This window comes from Lepidochelys kempii, chromosome 1 (genome assembly GCF_965140285.1).
Source record: "Lepidochelys kempii isolate rLepKem1 chromosome 1, rLepKem1.hap1, whole genome shotgun sequence".
NCBI lineage: Eukaryota > Metazoa > Chordata > Testudines > Cheloniidae > Lepidochelys > Lepidochelys kempii.
Window position 1 is genome coordinate 327,526,940 of NC_136380.1, and position 18,845 is coordinate 327,545,784.

Below are 18,845 nucleotides of genomic sequence, written 5' to 3' on the forward strand. Positions count from 1 at the left end.
GGAGGCAATTGATCTGGGTTAGATCAGCTAAAGGGTGTCCAAAGGGTGGATCTTTGACTAAAGCCTTGGTTTACCACTGTTTCATCTGGGTTCATGGTACTACTTGTAGTTTCTCTCTTCCCCTCAGTATTCTGTTAGAACTTGTCTTTTTCTTTGTGTTTTTCAGGCTAGCTTTGTAATCATTTTGTCTTTTTTCTTTTCATTTTCTTTAATTATTTCTTCATTTCTGGTCTTATTCCCTTGTTCTGTTGTCTTTTCACCTTTTGTTTCCCATCTGACTGATCTCTGATCCGTCTGTTTTCTCTCTCAACATTCTCCAGTCTGCCTTTTATCAATGTGAAATTGTCCTTTATGTTGAGTCGACTTATCCCTTCACCATATATTCTCCATCTAAAATGGCTCACTGAGTGATAATCAATTGACAATTAATCAATGTTAATTGTCTCAATCAGCTGTCTTGTTTGCCTCAAATCGATGTCTCAGTCAGTTTTTGCACAGCCTGCAATATTTCAGGCAGACAGTTTCGGATGGACGGTAGGAAGGAAAATGGCCCGTGATGTGAGCTCCATAGGCCAAAATCCCAGTTTTAATAGGAAAGAGGAGGAAGAAGAGGGATGAGGTGAGTACAGCATGGCACACAGGTCAGAGGGACAGCTTTATGGGGATTTTTAGTGGTGGTTTTGCACATTACAAAAAAAAATGACGCTTTAGCCTTCTGAAAGTTGACAGTTGATTTAACAGTTGAGGTTGCTCTGTTCTAAATCTGTCTCTGGTTCTCTTAACAGGCGCATCTTTTTAATGTAAGAAACACAATTTGATCCGTTATGTTTTATTAGTATATTTGGCCGAACTCCATCAATTCCAAGAATAAAGCTAGTGTGTGAAGAAGACATACTGCAATATATAATTCTCGTTAGTATCTTGGAGACCCCATGAAAATTGCCTATCAATTGGTCTACTTGCCACCAAACTATACACATTAGTGGCGGAGTAGTCTGAACAATCTGCACTCTCCAGGATAACAGCCAAATTCTCCTCTCCACTGCTTGGTATGGAAAGGGGCAGAAGAGAGGAAAATTGGGTGGAAAGACCATGAATCCAATGAAAGGAAGGAAAACAGCAGCACCACAATGTGTTCTCCTTTACCCTGCAGCTGGGAATCTGCAAGTTAGGTGGTGGCTGGAGAGGGGGTGCTAGGGAGCAGCCACTCAACACAGCATGGTCCTCTGGCAACCTGATGCAAATACCAGACAAAAAGCCAGCTAAAGTGAATGCTGCTCCTCATCTTTAGAGCCCTGAGTGGATACAAAAATGTGGATCCACATCCGATCTGCATCCACAAGAATCAGCTTGTATCTGACCCCCAATCCACACCCTGCCTTTTATCTGTATCCACATCCGCACCACACCCGCAGCAGCATGCTAACTCACAGTGCCTCTCAAGAGGAGTGTCTGTGTGCGTGCTGTGTATTGTATAACAAAGCTATATGGCTTAATAAATGTGCACACTATTATTATTATTATTATTGTTATTGTTATTTTAAACAATCTTATTATACAACAGGCATCAGAACAAATAGCCTTTTACATTAAAAATAATAAAATAAACGTCTCAAGTCATTAAAGCTCAAAATCACAAATTGATCTATAAAATAAGAAAGTCTGCTGCCTATTTAGCTTGTGATTTATAAGTCATCACACTTAGAGCTCAGCAATTCCAGTTTCTTTGCACCAGCCACTGTTCTCCTTGTGGCAGCATGCAAGGGGAATACTATTGCAGGGCCACAGTGCTTAATTTTTACCGGGGCACCTCTCAGCTTGGCAGGTCATCTTCCTAGGGGGACTCTGGTGGGGAGCGAGGAGCAGACAGGAGCTCCATGACTCCAGGTCGGTTTCCCCACATGGGCGCAGGACGGGGGTGCAGGGGTTAGGAGCACAGGAGAGGGGTGAAGGTGCTCTCCAGTTGTCCAGCCAGTGATTCATTTGTGCTGTATCAAGTCAGTTGGAGAGGGAGGCAGCTGCTTCTGCAAAGTCAGTCAGTTTGGCTTCCTGACTTTGCAAAAGTAGGTGCCTCCCTCTTCAACTGATCTGATACAGCAAGGAAGTCGGGAGAGGTTTCCTGAATTGCTTGGCTGCTTAAACTGCAGCAATAGAAGCATGGCGGATTTTGCTGCCTGTCTTGATCTATCACCTTCCCTTTCTCTGTATATGGGGGGAGGAAGAAACAGGCTCTGGAAGGTGAGGAAGCAGCCTCATAGGTTATGAGCTGCAGCCAGCTGCCTCCCTGCCTTCCAGAACCTATATTTAGAGCCCTGCGTAGATACAGACTTTATATCTGCATCTAATCCACCATCTGCGAAAATGGTCCATGGATATAAAGCGGGTATCCGCGGATTTGCAGGGCTCTACTGATTTGTGTGCGCCAAGCACTGGACACAAAACAAGACATTAAAGTAAAATTTTCCAGGGAGTTATGTGGACTAACCCTGTTAGGTATTTTGAAGAAACAAAATAGATTTAGGTTTAAAAATGGAGGGTTGGAAAATAGCTGATATATTTAGGCATGGAAATTAGCTACATACTGTGCACGTTGGTTACATTTCATGTGTCTCTACCAACTATAACTCCCTATTTACTTGAATGCCACTTAGTGTGATCTTACAATCTCATGCAGCTGTTGTTGCAAATCTGTGGAGACAATAATACAATGTCAAAACCAAGTGAAACAATGTCAGTACAAATTACACCACTACTAGAAAATCCCAAAAACCCAAACAAACCAAAACACAAACACCAAGTCTATAAAAGTAACATGAAGTGTGAGATTTAAAAGCCTACAAAAGCAAGGAGTTTTCATGTTAATGTTACTATAATAAAGTATATGTAGCTAGAGAACGATACAGTGACTCATTATGTGTTTTGTCTCATCCTTAATGTGTACCTACAGTAAGAACTAAATGTAACCAATACAAGTGCAAACTGGCTGCAGGCTTCCAGCTGCACCTGGCAATAGCGACCCCCATACTAAGAGATAAACACAATTGATTTGGAGCACATGGTCTCAATGAACCAACTGACTGTTCACCCCATTGTTCTGTTGTCCCCTCAAAAATCTGAAATCCAGGGCTGGTCCTGCAATTTGTGAGTTACACTGAGGGCATGTCTTCACTACTGTGGTAAGTCGACCTAAATTACGCTACTCCAGCTATGTTATTCATATATGTGAATAACGTAGCTGGAGTCAACATCGTTTAGGTTGACTTATCCTGGTGTCTTCACTGTGCTGCAAGTGCTGGTCCAACTTCTTCCCTGACTTTCACGCAGTGCCAAAATCAATGGGGTCATGCAGGGTGTAAATTTAGGTTTTACTGCCAGGAATTTAACCCTGGTCATTTTATGTGTTGCAGTTTATCAGGGGATAAAGATAATCTATGCAGACTCAACTTCAGATAAGGGGCCAGAACCTCAGCTGATATAAATTGGCTGAGCTCCATTGACTTCAGTGGAGCTATGCTGATTTACACCAGTTGGGGATCTGGAGAAGAGTATTTAGGAGAGTGCTCTGAATGTGGACACAGACTTTCCAACCCTCTGTGGTTTCTTATTATTTCTGCTTTAAATAAAAGTTTGTACACAGGAGGAGAAAACAGAAGAGATAACATTATTTTTTACAAAGGCTAATACTGATAATGGACTATGTCCAAATATAGATGGATAGTAAGAGGGAACTGAACACAGCCAGAACAAAAAATAAATTATTGAGAGACCCACCATGCAGGCTATGTATACGCTAGGACCTACAGGTCTGATTCCCAGCTTGTGTATGCACTAGCTCCTATCTGAGCGAGCATGCTAAAAATAGTAATACAGCTGCAGTAGCATGGGGAGTAGCAGTGGCAGCATGGGCTAGCCACCCTAAGTGCAAACCCACCGGAATCCCATGGGTACTTACAGGGATACGTATAGGAGCAGTTAGCCAAAGTTCTGTTGGATCCGATGAAGTGAGCTGTAGCTCATGAAAGCTTATGCTCAAATAAATTGGTTAGTCTCTAAGTTGCCACAAGTCCTCCTTTTCTGTGGTATCATAAACAATAACCTACATTCTTTAACTAGGGTCCTCAATCCCCAAATCTGGCTTTTAAAATTGGAGAATCTACCCGTTGGTGACCCACCAGTCAAATCTGTAGCCCAACCTATTAATCTCTTATTAGGAGGGGCACCCAAACCTATAAATGAAGCCCTCTCACCAAAAGAGCCTTGGGCTTTACTTCCTCTCCAATATTTACAGGATTCACTTCCCAGACTAGTTTAACTGACATTCCTCTTCCCCTAAAAAAGTAACTCATAGAATCTGCATTCTATGAGTTTCCTTGGAAACTAGCTGGCAGTCAGCATAACAGTGTATGGCATCTACCCATTAATCTTCATACAACCCTTTTCATTGTTTTTAACATTCATGGGGAAAACATCTTTTTCAAGCTAAACTTTCTATGTTTGGTCTCAGCCTTAAGGTGAATATTTTTGGAAAGTCTGAACTTAAAACATTTCTGATATTTCTGAGCTATGCAAAGGGAGGGAAATATACCCTTTCTTGATGAAAGAATATTTTCACGCTCTTTAAGAGCATTATAAAAGTAAAAGGAGGAGGCTGGGAAGCAAACTCTTCCAGTGAAAAAAGTAAATCCTTTAATTCTGTTAAAAATACCAATTAATCATCTTTGCATTTTGTACAAGAGACAGGTCCTTTTACAGATTTCACTTTCAATACATTTAATTGGCAAGAAGAACTTTTTTCACATTGACATAGTTTACTAATTGTGACAGTAACTGCATTTATTCATGAATCTTTTAAAGCATGATTTCTTTCTTCTATTAAATCATTCATTCATCCCCTCTTGCTTTTCTCCCTTAAATATACATTTAGCAATTCTACCTTGCACTGTATGTTGCATGTTCCCTAAAGAGATTTAATTTTTCTCCCAAACCAAATAGCTCAGACTTCTGCTGTCACTGAAATCTTTTCATTAAATAATAAACAACCATTCCATTATTAATTATTATTGTTTTACTATTTTGGTGTAAGCTATGACAGTCTCCCTCTCCTGTGGTCCTAACTCTGGATAAAAGAGCACTCTCTCAATGCCTTTAGGTCAAATTCTTGAGGCAGTGAGCAAAGCCTGAGCAAACACATGGCTTTGCATGGGGAAGCTATGCAGGAGCTCAAGACAAAGATAGGATCCATCATATAGAGCTGTCACACAGCCACTGGGATGCTGCTTGTTGAATGTCCTCTATCTGGGAGTTTTGGCCAGTGGAGCCTTTCCACTTACCTTTCTTCTGTCCCTTCCCAACATTCTTTCTAGCTGATGCAGGAAGTGCCAGCCCAAAGTGGTGCTCTGTTGCCCATGGGAGTTTGTGAATTCCTCATAATGTCACCCCTTTCACCCCAAAGAACCAAACACTGAGTCACTGTTTGTATAGGCCTGTCTTGTCCATATGGAAGGCGATGGCAGGGATGGGGGGTGGCAGAGAAAGATACAGCTTGACCTTTGACCGTCTTTATACATTATTTGCTCCAAATGTGCTCCTTAACACCACTGTTGTAAACATATACCCATCTGTGACTGCTTTAAAAAACTATTTTGAACTAGTGGAAACAAATATTTCCGTCTACAAGATACAATACGCATGTAAGTGTAAGTCGTCATAAGAATGTACTTGTGACACTGCACCCCATATTCTTCACAATGATATTATGATGATATATGATATGATTATGGCATAATTCTGATGTATTCTATGAAAGATAGGTCATGTGACATATCATTGGAAAGGTTATGGTTTACTGAATATGAGTATCCTATTTGTATGCATGTATCATTTTTGTATGTGAAGTTAGGAATATTTTGTATCTGAAGTTAGGAATATATTTGTAGTACAAATGTGTTTACACCTCAGGAACGCCCACTAGGCAAAAAACCGTCAGTCTTGATGGCTGGCTGGCAAGGGCCCATTCAGGTTGATGAGCCATTAGGAGAAAACAATAGGCCTTAGAAGAAGTTTATCTCCCACCAGGGGGTCTTCCTGAGGATGCTAGAAACAGCCTCCACATGTCTGCTGTGGCACTACAGGGACATGTAACCAGGTCACCTGGTACTGGACTCCATCTTGGAATACCAGTGCTTTGAGACAAAGGGTTCCCGCCCTATGCAAAAGCTATTTAAAGCAGGAAAGTGACATCATTGTGGTTCTTCACTGACTCCCCACCCAAAGAGACTCCTGGAAACACTTGAGGAACAAAGACGAACTGGGGGGAAGTGCTGGACCAGGCTAAAGGGATTTTTAGACTGTGGTAGGAACACCTGGAGTTTTTAAGCTGAAAGCACAGCTGGCCCTCTAAGAATCTCTACAGCCTTTTTGAATCATCATTCAGGGTGAGAATTTGCTACTCATATCCAATCTCTTTAGTATATTAAGATTAGTTTGTGTGTTTTGTTTATTTGCTAGGTAATCTGCTTTGATCTGGTTGCTATCCCTGATAATCACTTAAAATCTATCTTTTGTAGTTAATAAACTTATTTGTGCTTTGTCTAAAACCAATGTGTGGCAATCATAACTCAGGGCAAAAGGCTGTTGCATATACTCCTCCACATTGAGGGAGGGGGTGAATTTCATGACCTTAAGCTGTATAGATCTCTGTGCAGCACAAGATGGTATAATTTGGGGTTTACACTCCAGAGGGAGGTATGCCTTAGATGTAGCCTCCCCATATAGATCTGATCACAACTCTGTATGTACTGGAGGTGGGTGCATCCCTACCTGTATGTATGCTGGAGCCTGGGAGAGGGCTTGACGACAAATAAGCAAAAGCATAACAGGAGTTAAGAACAAAAACTCGCCAGTGGGAAGAAATAGAAAGAGAGGCACCAAACAGCAGCCAGTTAGAATATAGCCACTTCAGGCCTCCAGTTGCGTGATGGTGCTAGATCTAAAAAGCCAGTCTCCCGAAAGCTATGCTGGGAGAAGGTTCCTATAAAAATGCAAATGTATAGTCAAGAAGGCTATTAAAGATTAAGTTATTATAAAAGCAATGTTACCCATTTTTGATTTTACCGCAAGTCTCACCGTAATTGGTGTTTTTCTTAAAGCTCTATCTCCTGGAGTCATATGATTAAATGAGAAACTTAAATATCATTTTTTTTAATTAAGTTTCTGGCCTTTATAGTTATGGCAAAAAGCTCAAAAACTTGAATATTAAGGCTCAAAAACCAGAAGGTAATTTTATTATTTTTAATTTAACTATTTAAAATTTACTATTTTAAAGCCAGTCTCATTATTCTAAAGCAAGTCTCATGACTGTTTGGGCCCGACTCATAATTTTTGAATCCTTGGGGCTGGCAATCCTATATTACAAAATAATCTCAGAGAAAGGGCCTGCTTTTGTATTTTACATACCACCATGTTGTTGTTATATAAGAACGGCCATACTGAGGCAGACCAAAGGTCCATCCAGCCCAGTATCCTGTCTTCCAACAGTGGTCAATGCCAGGTGCTTCAGAGGGAATAAACAGAACAGAAAATCATCAAATGATCCATCCATCCATCCCCTGTTGCCCATTCCCAGCTTCTGGCAAACAGGCTAGGGTCACCATCCTTGCCCATCCTGGCTAATAGCCATTGATGGACCTATCCTCCATGAACTTATCTAGTTCTTTTTTTTAACCCTATTATAGTCTTGGCCTTACAACATCTGCTGACAAACAGTTCCACAGGTTGACTGTGTGTTGTGTGAAGAAACACTTTTGTTTGTTTTAAACTTGCTGCTTATTAATTTCATTTGGTGACCCCTAGTTCTTGTGTTATGAGAAGGAGTAAATAACAATTCCTTATTTACTTTCTCCACACTAGTCATGATTTTATAGACCTCTATCATAACCCCTTTTAGTCATCTGTTTTCCAAGCTGAAAAGTCCCAGACTTATTAATCTCTCCTCATACTGAAGCTGTTCCATACCACTAATAATTTTTGTTGCCCTTTTCTGTACCTTTTCCAATTCCAATATATATTTTTTGAGATGGGGTGACCAGATCTGCATGCAGTATTCAAGGCGTGGGGGCACCTTGAATTTATACAGAGCAGTGGCTCTCAACCTATTTACCACTGTGGGCCACAGGTTGAGAACCATTGCGCCAAACACACACTGGCCCACCCAGCCCTAAGCTGCCAGCCTGCCCCTTCCCCTCCGGAGCAGACCCACACCACACCAACCCCCTGCCCAGCATCCCCCCCCAACTCCCTATACCCAGCAGTCCCCTGCCCAGAGACACTCCTACACACAGACCCGTATGCCCAGCGCCCTCCCTCTCCCCCCATTAAAGCCCCCTGCAGACCCATGTGAGATGAGGCGACCACATCTGCCTTCAATATTCAAGATGTGGACGTACCATGTATTTATATAGAGGAAATATTGTATTTTCTGTCTTATTATCTATCCCTTTCCTAATGATTCCCAACATTGTTCGCTTTTTTGACTGCCGCTGCACACTGAGTGGATGTTTTCAGAGAACTATCCACAACAACTCAAGGATCACTTTCTTGAGTGGTAACAGCTAATTTAGACCCCACCATTTTATATGTATAATTGGGATTATGTTTTCCAATGTTACCTCATTCAAACAACATGAGAATATTTTATTTTCTTATATATGCCCCTAGTGTACTATAGCATGTTCCACATACTGTACATCGAAGGCTTCAGTTTTTATTCAACTGTAAATGTAGTGATTCATCTGAATGTCATCAAGATGGCACAGGCATGGAAATTAGCAATGGAAAAGGCTGTTGTCATTCCTTCCATCCCTCTGGCTAATTCAGGATCAGTCCCTGCTCAGCTATTTCCCACAGTCTAATTTTAAATGAATCTAGCACTGAAGCTTCCACTGTTTTCTTTGGGAGACTAGTGTGACGTTATTGACATAAACTGTGACTGTATAGACCATTGTTGCAACCACTGTTATATATCTGCAGCAAATATTGTACAAAGGTTGTTGTGTGAGGTGTCTATAAAAAGATTATGATTTGCTGGTTATGATTATGCTATGTGTATGTGTGTATTATTTTTGTAGCTGAAGTTATGAATATTGGCTATGTATTTGTATCTTAATGTGTTTAATTCTAAGTAGCATTAGTGAAGCATTTGGTCAGCTTCTTGAGAAAGGAATTTGCAGATTAAGTGCCCTATCCAAAAACACTGATATCTTGTTGCCATGATTTTGCACAGGAGAACAAAAGGGTTTTCACCCTTTCACCCTTTCTCACAAGAGAAAGAATATAGAAGACTCTGAATATAGAAAGAATATAGAAAACCCCTCCATTTTGTCTTCTATCCTGCTTCTTATGTCTGGAGGAACTTTGCTACACTGAAGCTCTAAACAAAGGACTGAATGACCCATCCTCAGCTGTGGATGTACTCCAGAGACTTGATTTGAACCTGCAGTTTATTCCATCACTGCTACAAGCCTGAACCAAGAACATTGCCATTACTATACATAATTGATTTCATTTAACCAATTTTAACTCTCATCTATATTTCTTTCTTTTTATAAATAAACCTTTAGATTTTAGATTCTAAAGGATTGGCAACAGCGTGATTTGTGGGTAAGATCTGGCTGGTATATTGACCTGGGTCTGGGGCTTGGTCCTTTGGGATCGGGAGAACCTTTTTTCTTTTACTGGGGTATTGGTTTTCATAACCAGTCACCCCCATAAGGAGCGGTGCTGATGATGACACAAGGGAACTGGATTATCTGAGGGAATTGCTTGTATGACTTCTCGTTAGCCAGTGGGGTAAAACCGAAGTCTTCTCTGTTTGGCCGGTTTGGTGTGCCTTAGTAATAAAGGACACCCAGCTTTGGGCTGTGACTGCCCTGCTCTAAGCAATTTGTCCTGAATTGATACTCTCAGTTGTGTCCCGCCAGAGGCAGCATCATTACAACTAGTCCACAGAAAGGAACAGATCTCCTTATGTAGGGGGAAAGAGGAAAAAAACACCAAGCCTAGTTGTTACAATTTCTGCAGGAATACAATATATTTCGTGTCAAATTATGACCTGTAGCAAGTGTAACTGCACTGATGAGGCTCACAAGAGGAATGTTGGTATCATTACAACCACAGAATAGGTCAATTTGCTGGAAGAATCGTTAAAGCCAAATCACCATCCAGACTTTTCCAATGTCCAAAAGTCTTTTTTGCTATAAATATTATCTCATGCAGGTCCAAGAAAAAACTGGAATCATTTTTAGCTAGCCAGATTACTTTATATCTGGTAAATAGTAAATAAACAACAACAAACAACAATTCCATTTTAAATGTGAAAAAAGCAGGCTGCCTCTATTTTGGGACACAATTTTAGTCCTGATTTTCTGAGGTGCTGAGCACACAAACTTCCCAGTGAAGCCAAAAAGAACTGTGGCTGCTTGCTATTTAGATGTCTAAAGTTGGGCACCCAAGATTAGATGCCCTATTTGAAAATGCCATGTTCCCTGCACAGTACATTAGTGCTTGTCACTATGGCATTTATTATGGTACAAGTGTGCAGTCTTATTTGTTATGTGCTTATTTGGTTTAGGGTTCCAGTGCCTGTATCTCTTTCAATAGACCCTTGAAATCATTTGATGGCATTCATTAACCTGACAAAATGTCTAATGCCAATGAGAAAACCTCAGGCTAGAAAATTCTCTCATTGTTACTCTTTTTAAATAGGAAATCATAATATAATTTTCTATTTGCTTTATACCTGTCTATACCTGGCTTCTCCTAGACATGTTAGAATATTCCCTATTACAAACATTTCTCTTGTACTGTGATTCCAATCTTTGCATTTCTCTTTTAATCATTGTGAAATAAACAAGCTCACCTTACCCCTTCCTAATATTCAAGAACCATCAGATCCAAGAACAAGCAAACATAAACCCTGTGATATGCATTTTGGGGGTGAAAGCTGATCTCCCTTGTTCTGCTGTTACTATGGTTACCATCCTACAGAATCTTTGTATGCGCCACTAAAAGAAACAGCACAAAAATAAATGTGCATGTTAAACCAAAATAAGAATACTGACCTACTACGAATATGAAGTGCAAATGGGGGAATGTCTCAGAGTTATGTCTTACTCTACCATGGCAAATGAGTAAAGAACTTGGCCATGGTATTTTTTATTAACCTGTTGATTGCTGCTTTATACCTTGGACCATATATATGTCCCTACCAAAGCTAGGAGAATACTGCAAAAAAGTATTCCCGAAGTGTTTCAAGTCAAATGATGAATTCTGTTGATGGTCTTTGTTACCCCTTTTGTTTGCTTTCCACAGCTGTACAACGGGATTTTTGTTCACAAAAAAGTTTGCAGATCTATCTACCTATGTACCTACCTGCCTATCTACCCCATTACTGTAGCACCTCACAATGTTTAATGTATTTAGCCTCACAATATCTCTGTGAGTAGGGAAGTACTATTATACCCATTTACAGATGGGGAACTCAGAGGTAGCAAGAGCCTGAGTGACTTGTCCAGGGTCATATAGGAAATGTGTGGCAGAGCAGGGAATTGAACCCAGGTTTCCCAAGTTAGCACCCTAATCACCATTTTTCCCCAGATACAAGTAGCTGTGGTGTGGGAGCTTTCTTGATATAAAAAAGAGGGAACTGCTGGCAGAAGCATTCTCTGGAATAGGCTCTCCCCCTAGTTCTGCTAGAGTTCAGATTCATTATTCTTCTGGGGATGCTTCAAAGGCCATTTTTTCCTTACAAGCATTTAGGGAGGTTGGAGTATATTAGAGAAGGGCTGGAGATAGAAGCATGGTTTGGGTGCGATATTCTAACATAGCTGGTTAGAATGTTTTAGCTGGAATATTTGTAACTGGCAAACTGATTGTAGCCAGCCCCCCCCCCCCCCGACCAGCATTGCTGGAAACACAGGAGGAAGCAGGAACAGGGCACTTAACATATATTCCAGCACAGCCTTTGAAGCTGTAAAAGCACAGGTGTGCTGCTATAATGTGCCTCTGGGAGCAGATACAAGGATTAAGCTCACAGCAGGCAGAGGCCCTGTGACAGACATGGCTCTTAGCCCCTACTAAATAGCGTGATGCACACACACCAACATCCTAGGTGGGAAAATATTTACCCTGATAAAAGAAATGTCCAGTAGTCGAAACTTATTGTTTCTCTCCCTTGCAAGTGTAAACTACTCTTGCAAAAGCTGGTGTCACCCCGACAGACCAGCCTCAATTTGGCATAAGAAAGGAGAAAGAGAATAAAGGAGTACAGAGGTATAAGTAGGGGACCTACAGCACCATGATTTTTGAGTGCTTTTCACTATCTATCTGCTGGTCAGATAAGTGACAGCCTCCCAAGGCTTCTGCAGCTAAGAGGGTCCCTACGCCTTGTCCCTTATTCGTCTTTCCGCGGAATTGAGTGACCGATCCTGGCTTGGCACCGCTGGAATCGAGAGATGCAAGGAGGGTAAGAAGCACCCACACCTGATCTCCTATCTTTAGTGTACACATATTTTGAAATAGAGCTCTATACTTTGTTTTCTTTCTTTGGGATTGTGGCTTCAGTTTTGTAACTTGTTTGTGTGTGTAACATCTCTACATTTAAATAAGTAGGCACTAGCAATTTTGTTACCACATGATTAGAATCTAGCTTAATAAATTTTGGTAACCATTTATGCATAAGCCTGACTTGTTTTCTCTGGTTTACTGTAAAGCAGCCAACACAATTAAAGAACCTCAGCCGTTTTGGCTCTAAAGCCTGGCCATTAGGTGAGAGTACTAAGAGCCTAGCGTTGAGTTGTGCCGCCTCCACGGGGCAAACTCTTGGGGCACCTGTCAGTCAATCCTGGCTGCCCGCTGCGAAGGAGCTCTGAGCTCTAGCAGTTAAAGTCACGGGTGGTTAGGACCTTGGGGCATCCGTCAGCCTAGCCCGGGCTGCCCGCTGCGAAGGGACAGTGCGTCCTAGCGGTTAAAGTCACGGATGGTATAAACGGGCATAGCTGGCACCTCACCAAACATCCTTGGCCGTCGGCTAACACTGATAAACCAACATACACTGAAAATGTTAGACTTTAAATCTTAGCAGATGCTGAGAGTTAAAGAGTTCTCTGGTTACATAGAAATAAAAATTTTAAAAATAGCCTCTACTGTAGTCTGCAAGAGCATGAATGGACATTTACAATGCCATAAAAATGTCTATCATAAACAGTCATACATGGGAGGGGGGGATTGTAACATGTAGCAGCAAAATTTATAGAACATTCCTAGAAAAAGACACCAGTAATTTAAAATTAAGACAGAGAAAGCATCAGGAAGTTAAAGGGAGAACATGTAATGGAACACCATAGCTTTAAATATTCAATTATTAGACTGCCAGGAAAATCTAAGCTAACATTAAATTTAAAATAAAAGCCCAATATTCAAAATCATGGAAAGTCACATGTCTGGAACCACTTTAACTCTGTCCCCCTAACACCTCACTCTGTGCATCTTCTATAAATGATAATACTGAGACCAGATGGAATTTAACCACCAGCCCTGAAAAATAACTAGGCAGAAAACAGCCTCCATTGCAATGCCAGCAAGATTACAGAAGGACAGAGGAATAAAATAACCCATGATCATATAAATTCATAGAAGCATTTGGCACAGATCCTTGAGTTTGGGGGGAAATTAATAAATGGTGCCTGAACTTCACAAATTTCAGAGCAAGCTAAAATGCACGTAGCACTGATTCATCCCCTGGAGGTCAGAAGTGTCAGGACAATAGGAAGTACACCAATACTGTGTAGTGCATGGTGTCAGAATGTCATAGTCCAAGTTAGTTATCACTGAACTAGTGGATTTCAATGCGGGTTTCAGACCCTGCGCCACACTGTTGTTAAAGAATATTGTCAAGGTAGCGTGAGAAAGACTGCATTTCTGCAATACCAAAAATCCAATCTAAATAACTATCAATCCAGGAACTTCCCATGAACAACCAAGTTCATTCCAAACCTAAAAAGCATCTCTTGAACAATATAATGAAAGGTTATCATTAACCTTGTGCTTTCTTCTTTGTGCACCAGTATTGTTGTATAATTAATTTTCAATGTTTCCACAGCAAGAATGCAAATCAAATACAATACAATAGACTATTGTCTAGTAATATGAAAAATGCACAAAATTATTTTTCTTTTTATATTTGGCAGTTTAAAATCACAATGCCAAGAGATAACATTTCAGCAACACCTTCTTTGTATGTGACTTTTCAAAGGTAGCTGGAAAGTTTAAATAATATCTGAGGGGTGATTTGACCCTACGGTACTCATCTGAGATGTAAAGTGGAACGTCAAGAGTAAATTGTGATAAGGAAAGTTCTAGAAGCTTCAGATCACTTGTCCAGCTGCTTGGTTAGCAAATGATGGAGGAAGGGGTGGGGGAAGATGTAGGGGAATAGAATAACACATAATAATTGTGTGAAACAGCAGTTTGATTCCTCACACTTTCCTTGCTATATCCTCAGAGGATTACAAGTCCTATCTTAGAAAAGATTTTGCGTAATAAATAGTGATATAATTAGATAGGTGTTTAACATTATATAATGTGTATAATTGCTAATCAGCTGACAAACATTGCAAGTAGGGTTTTTTGGTGAAGGGGTTGGTAATAAAATAAAAGTTTTTAAATTGTTCAATTTCTGAGATCCTAAGCTCAAGAGATCCTAAGACTCTGGTTCGTTATAATGAAAAGCACTTCAGAAGCCCCTATGAAGGCAAACAAAGAAGTAAACAACTTTTAAAATTTAACATAAATGCATGAATTACAGATAAACTAAAATGTTGCTACATGCTGCTTTTCTGAGGACAAACCTGCAGGAAAGTGGAAAATGTACCCCAAAGTCCATGACTTATTCTCTCCTAGCGACAGGCATCTCTTCCTCTTTTGGCAAGCCTGATCTGAGATAAAAGGGAGAATCTAGTAAAACTCAGCAGGATCCACAAAGAGCCATTCCTTCCACTAGGGCATTGGATCCCCATCTTCCCTGGTATGCCAGTATTGTTATTAATAATAATTCTGAATTTGAAACCTATTTTACATGTCTGGTAGGTCGGAAAAACAATGAGATATAACTTAATCCCTCTGAGCTAATATGGTTTGTATTTAGCTACATTTTATTTAGAATTATTTATATTCCCGAGATAGTACTATGTGCAAACCAAGTGTATCCTTTGAATCCTAAATCAACTCCAAATACCACTGTTAGGTTAAATCATAAAGTATATTTTTGCAAAATCTCCACCATGTAATAAGCCAATACTGTATGCAATTTTAATGATTTTTTTTATTAGCAGCATTTATTCTACTAATTTAAAAGCTATTAAACAAGATGAAGCATTCAGGGACAGTAAACTGTAACTCTTAAATCATTAGCAAATGGTTAGTACTCCATACAAATGCTAATGTAGTTTCAGCTTTATATAACCTTTCTAGATTTGAAGTCATCAGCAAATAGAATGTTAATACAAACTTTTGGATGGCATCTAAATTGTTTTTTGCATTAGTAAGTTTGTTCTTGCAGATAAAGAACAAGACGGAAAAACTTTATAATTCTAGATTCCAACATGGCCAAATGACAGTGAGGGAAACCATAAGGCAAGGAGAAGCTCCAATTAATAAGAAATACATAAGCAAAGAAAGAAACTGAACTCTTGACCAGAACATAAGGAAAAACTTCACATTAGACATGGGAAAGATTTTACATGTATGAAAGTCAAGAAATTCAAAGTTATGGTTTACATAGCAATTGTAATTTGGTCCTCCTGAACATTGGTAATATTTAGGGCTGTCAATTAATTGCCGTTAATGCGTGTGATTAATGCACAGCACAATTAACACATTAAATTTTTTAACATGCATTAATCGCAGACCCTCTGGGCGGGAAGGTAGCATTAGCTGCTGTGGAGAACCTGTCTGGTCAGGCGCAGTAACGCAAGCCACCACCGGAGGGTGGGAAGAGAACAGGCTAGAGAAAGACATGGTTCTCATCCCGGCTCCAGCAGAGAAGAGATCTTGACACCGCCCCCACCCCACCCGGGTATCCATATTTCTTAAAGTAAAAACAGGATGGCCTGGGGCTCGCCCGAGCTGCGCTCACCTTGCAGGATTCACCCTCCCCATGCCTTCCAGGTCTGGGGCTGACTCCCCCACACCTAGTGCCACCTGCATACGGGGCTGACCCCAGCCCCAATCCTAAACATGGTGGTCAGTTGGACCCTGAGCATTTCGGCAAGACCCACCAGCCAGACACCTGGGAAAGAATTCTCTATAGTAATTTAGAGCCCTCCCTGTATAGTGTCCCATCACAGTCCATTGGGGATATTTGCTAATAGCAGTCACAGATAGGCTACATGCCAATGTAGGCAGTTTCCTCCTACCATCCCCTCCATAAACTTATCAAGCACAGTCTTGAAGCCTGTTAGGTTTTTTGCCCCCACTGCTCCCCTTGTAAGACTGTTCCAGAACTTCAGTCTTCTGATAAATTTAGGCTTGAAATTAAACAATTAATGGCCAATGTACATCCATTTGTTCTTGTGTCAACATTGGTGCTTAAACAACAGCTCTCCCTCCCTGAGATGAGAGCAATCTGCCCTCTATAGAGAGCAATCATGCCTCCTCTCAGCCTTCCTTTGGTTAGGCTAAACAAGCCAAGCTCTTTGAATCTTATCTCATAAGGTAGGTTTTCCATTCCTCTGATCATCCTAGTAGCCCTTCTCTGCACCTGTTCCAGTTTGAATTAATCTTTCTTAAATGTGGGAGACTAGAACTGCACATAGTACTCCAGATGCCTTGTATAATGGCAATAACACTTCCTATCTCTAGTGGAAATACCTCACCTGATGCATTGCAGGACTGCATTAGCCTTTTTCATGGCCACATTACATTTACAGCTCATAATCATTCTGTGATCACTTTTTGTGGTAAGGTCATTAATAAAAATGTTAAATAAGATTGGTCCTAAGACTGATCACTGAGTAACTCCACTAATAACTTCCTTCCAGCCTAAGAGTTCATCTTTCAGCATGACCCATTGTAGTCTCCTCTTTAACCAGTTCCTTATCCAACTTTCAATTCTCTCATTAATCCCCATCTTCTCCAATTTAACTAATAACTTCCCATTTGGAACTGTATCAAATGCCTTACTGAAATCCACATAGATTAGATCTACTGCATTTCCTTTGTCTGAAAAAATCAGTTATCTGCTCAAAGAAAGAGATCAGGTTAGTCTCTAGCATGATTTACCTTTTGTAAAACCATGTTGTATTTTATCCCAACTACCATTTACAACTACATTTATGTCCTTAATGACTTTCTCTTTTCAAAATTTCTTCTAAAATCTTGCATACAATTGAAGTCAAACTAACAGGCCTGTAGTTTTCTGGATCACTTTTCTCCCCTTTCTTAAAAATAGGTACTATATTAGCAATTCTCCAGTCATAGGGTACAACCCCTGAGTTTAGAGATTCATTAAAAATCCTTGCTACTGGTCTTGCAATTTCATGTGCCAGTTCTTTTAATAGTCTTGGATGGAGATTATCCAGGCCCCCTGATTTAGTCCCCTTAAACTGTTTGAGTTTGATCTCCACCTCGGACATGGTAATTTCTATTTCCATATCCTCATTTCCATTAGCCACCCTGCCACACCTGCAAATATCCTCAATACCCTTATTAAAAACTGAGCCAAAGTATTGATTTAGGTGTTGGGCCATGCCTAGATTACCTTTAATCTCCACCCCATCCTCAATCCCACAGTCTTTAGTGGTCCCACTTCTTCTTTCCTTGTTTTCTGGGCCCTAGTATTATTAGTAGCACTTGTCCTCCAATCTATATCTGGGAAGTTAAAGTCTCTCATAATCACACAATTCCCAGTAGTATTTATTTCATTAAAAATATTAAAAGAGGTCTCTATCCATATCCAAGTCAGATTCTGGGGGTCTGTAACACACACCAAGAACTATCCAAAGGGAGTCTCTGGTAACTTTCTTCCCCAAAGTAATGCTGATGCAAATAGACTCCATTTTATCCATTGCATCACTTCGAATTTCTTTACAGTCTACCTCCTCATTAACATACAATGTTAACCCACCACATTTACCTATATTTGTCTTTTCTGAACCGCACACACCCTTCAATACCTGGTGATGACTAGCTGTGACATCTGTCAACTTTTATTTTACAGCTTTCCGTGTGTGCAAAATTTGAGCTATTATGTTGCATTAATGTAGTTTGTTTAATTGAATTTCACTGGTTTTAAAAGAAATTATAGAGGTATATGGACAAAGAGTTGAAGGAGGCTGTGTAAAGAACCTATGATATACTGCCTACTATAGCCCTGATGCAGGACTGGGATCCCAGAGCCATAATACTGGGAGCGGGTAAAATGTACTTTGTTGTGGGTGGGATTAGGTAGGCAAAAAATATATATATATATATATATATATATCAGACTGTGGTAATTTGCGGGAAAACACTAAATCTCTCATCAGTTGGTCAGAAATAGAATTTCAGCAATGTAATGCACGTTTTTCTTTTTTTTAAATGAAGGTTTTAATACTTAAATTTAAGTGAGGGATAGAAAGAGATTTGATGTGTATTGTAACAGGAGTTAAAGTATTTTTTTCACATGGTTTAAGTAAGATTTGTTTTATTCTTTTAGTGGTAAAAATTGTGTCTGAATTCTGTTTACATATAATATATATTAACCAACTATTTTTGGTTTGTTTTTTGTTCTGTAGCAGCATGGGGGAATCTGT

At 40.1% G+C, this 18,845-nt stretch overlaps 1 protein-coding gene across 5 annotated transcripts in view; it reads right to left on the reverse strand.

The window, feature by feature from the left end:
- LHFPL3 (LHFPL tetraspan subfamily member 3) overlaps positions 1 to 18,845 on the reverse strand; it is a 399,847-nt gene that overhangs the window by 296,444 nt on the left and 84,558 nt on the right. For 4 of the 5 annotated variants that reach the window (XM_073328518.1, XM_073328515.1, XM_073328517.2 and 1 more), the window contains exon 2: positions 14,904 to 14,990. The exons of the other annotated variant lie outside the window; for it this stretch is intronic. In XM_073328518.1, the coding sequence (XP_073184619.1) occupies positions 14,904 to 14,990 (87 nt within the window). The remainder of the gene's footprint in view (positions 1 to 14,903; positions 14,991 to 18,845) is intronic. 5 annotated transcript variants of the gene reach the window in all.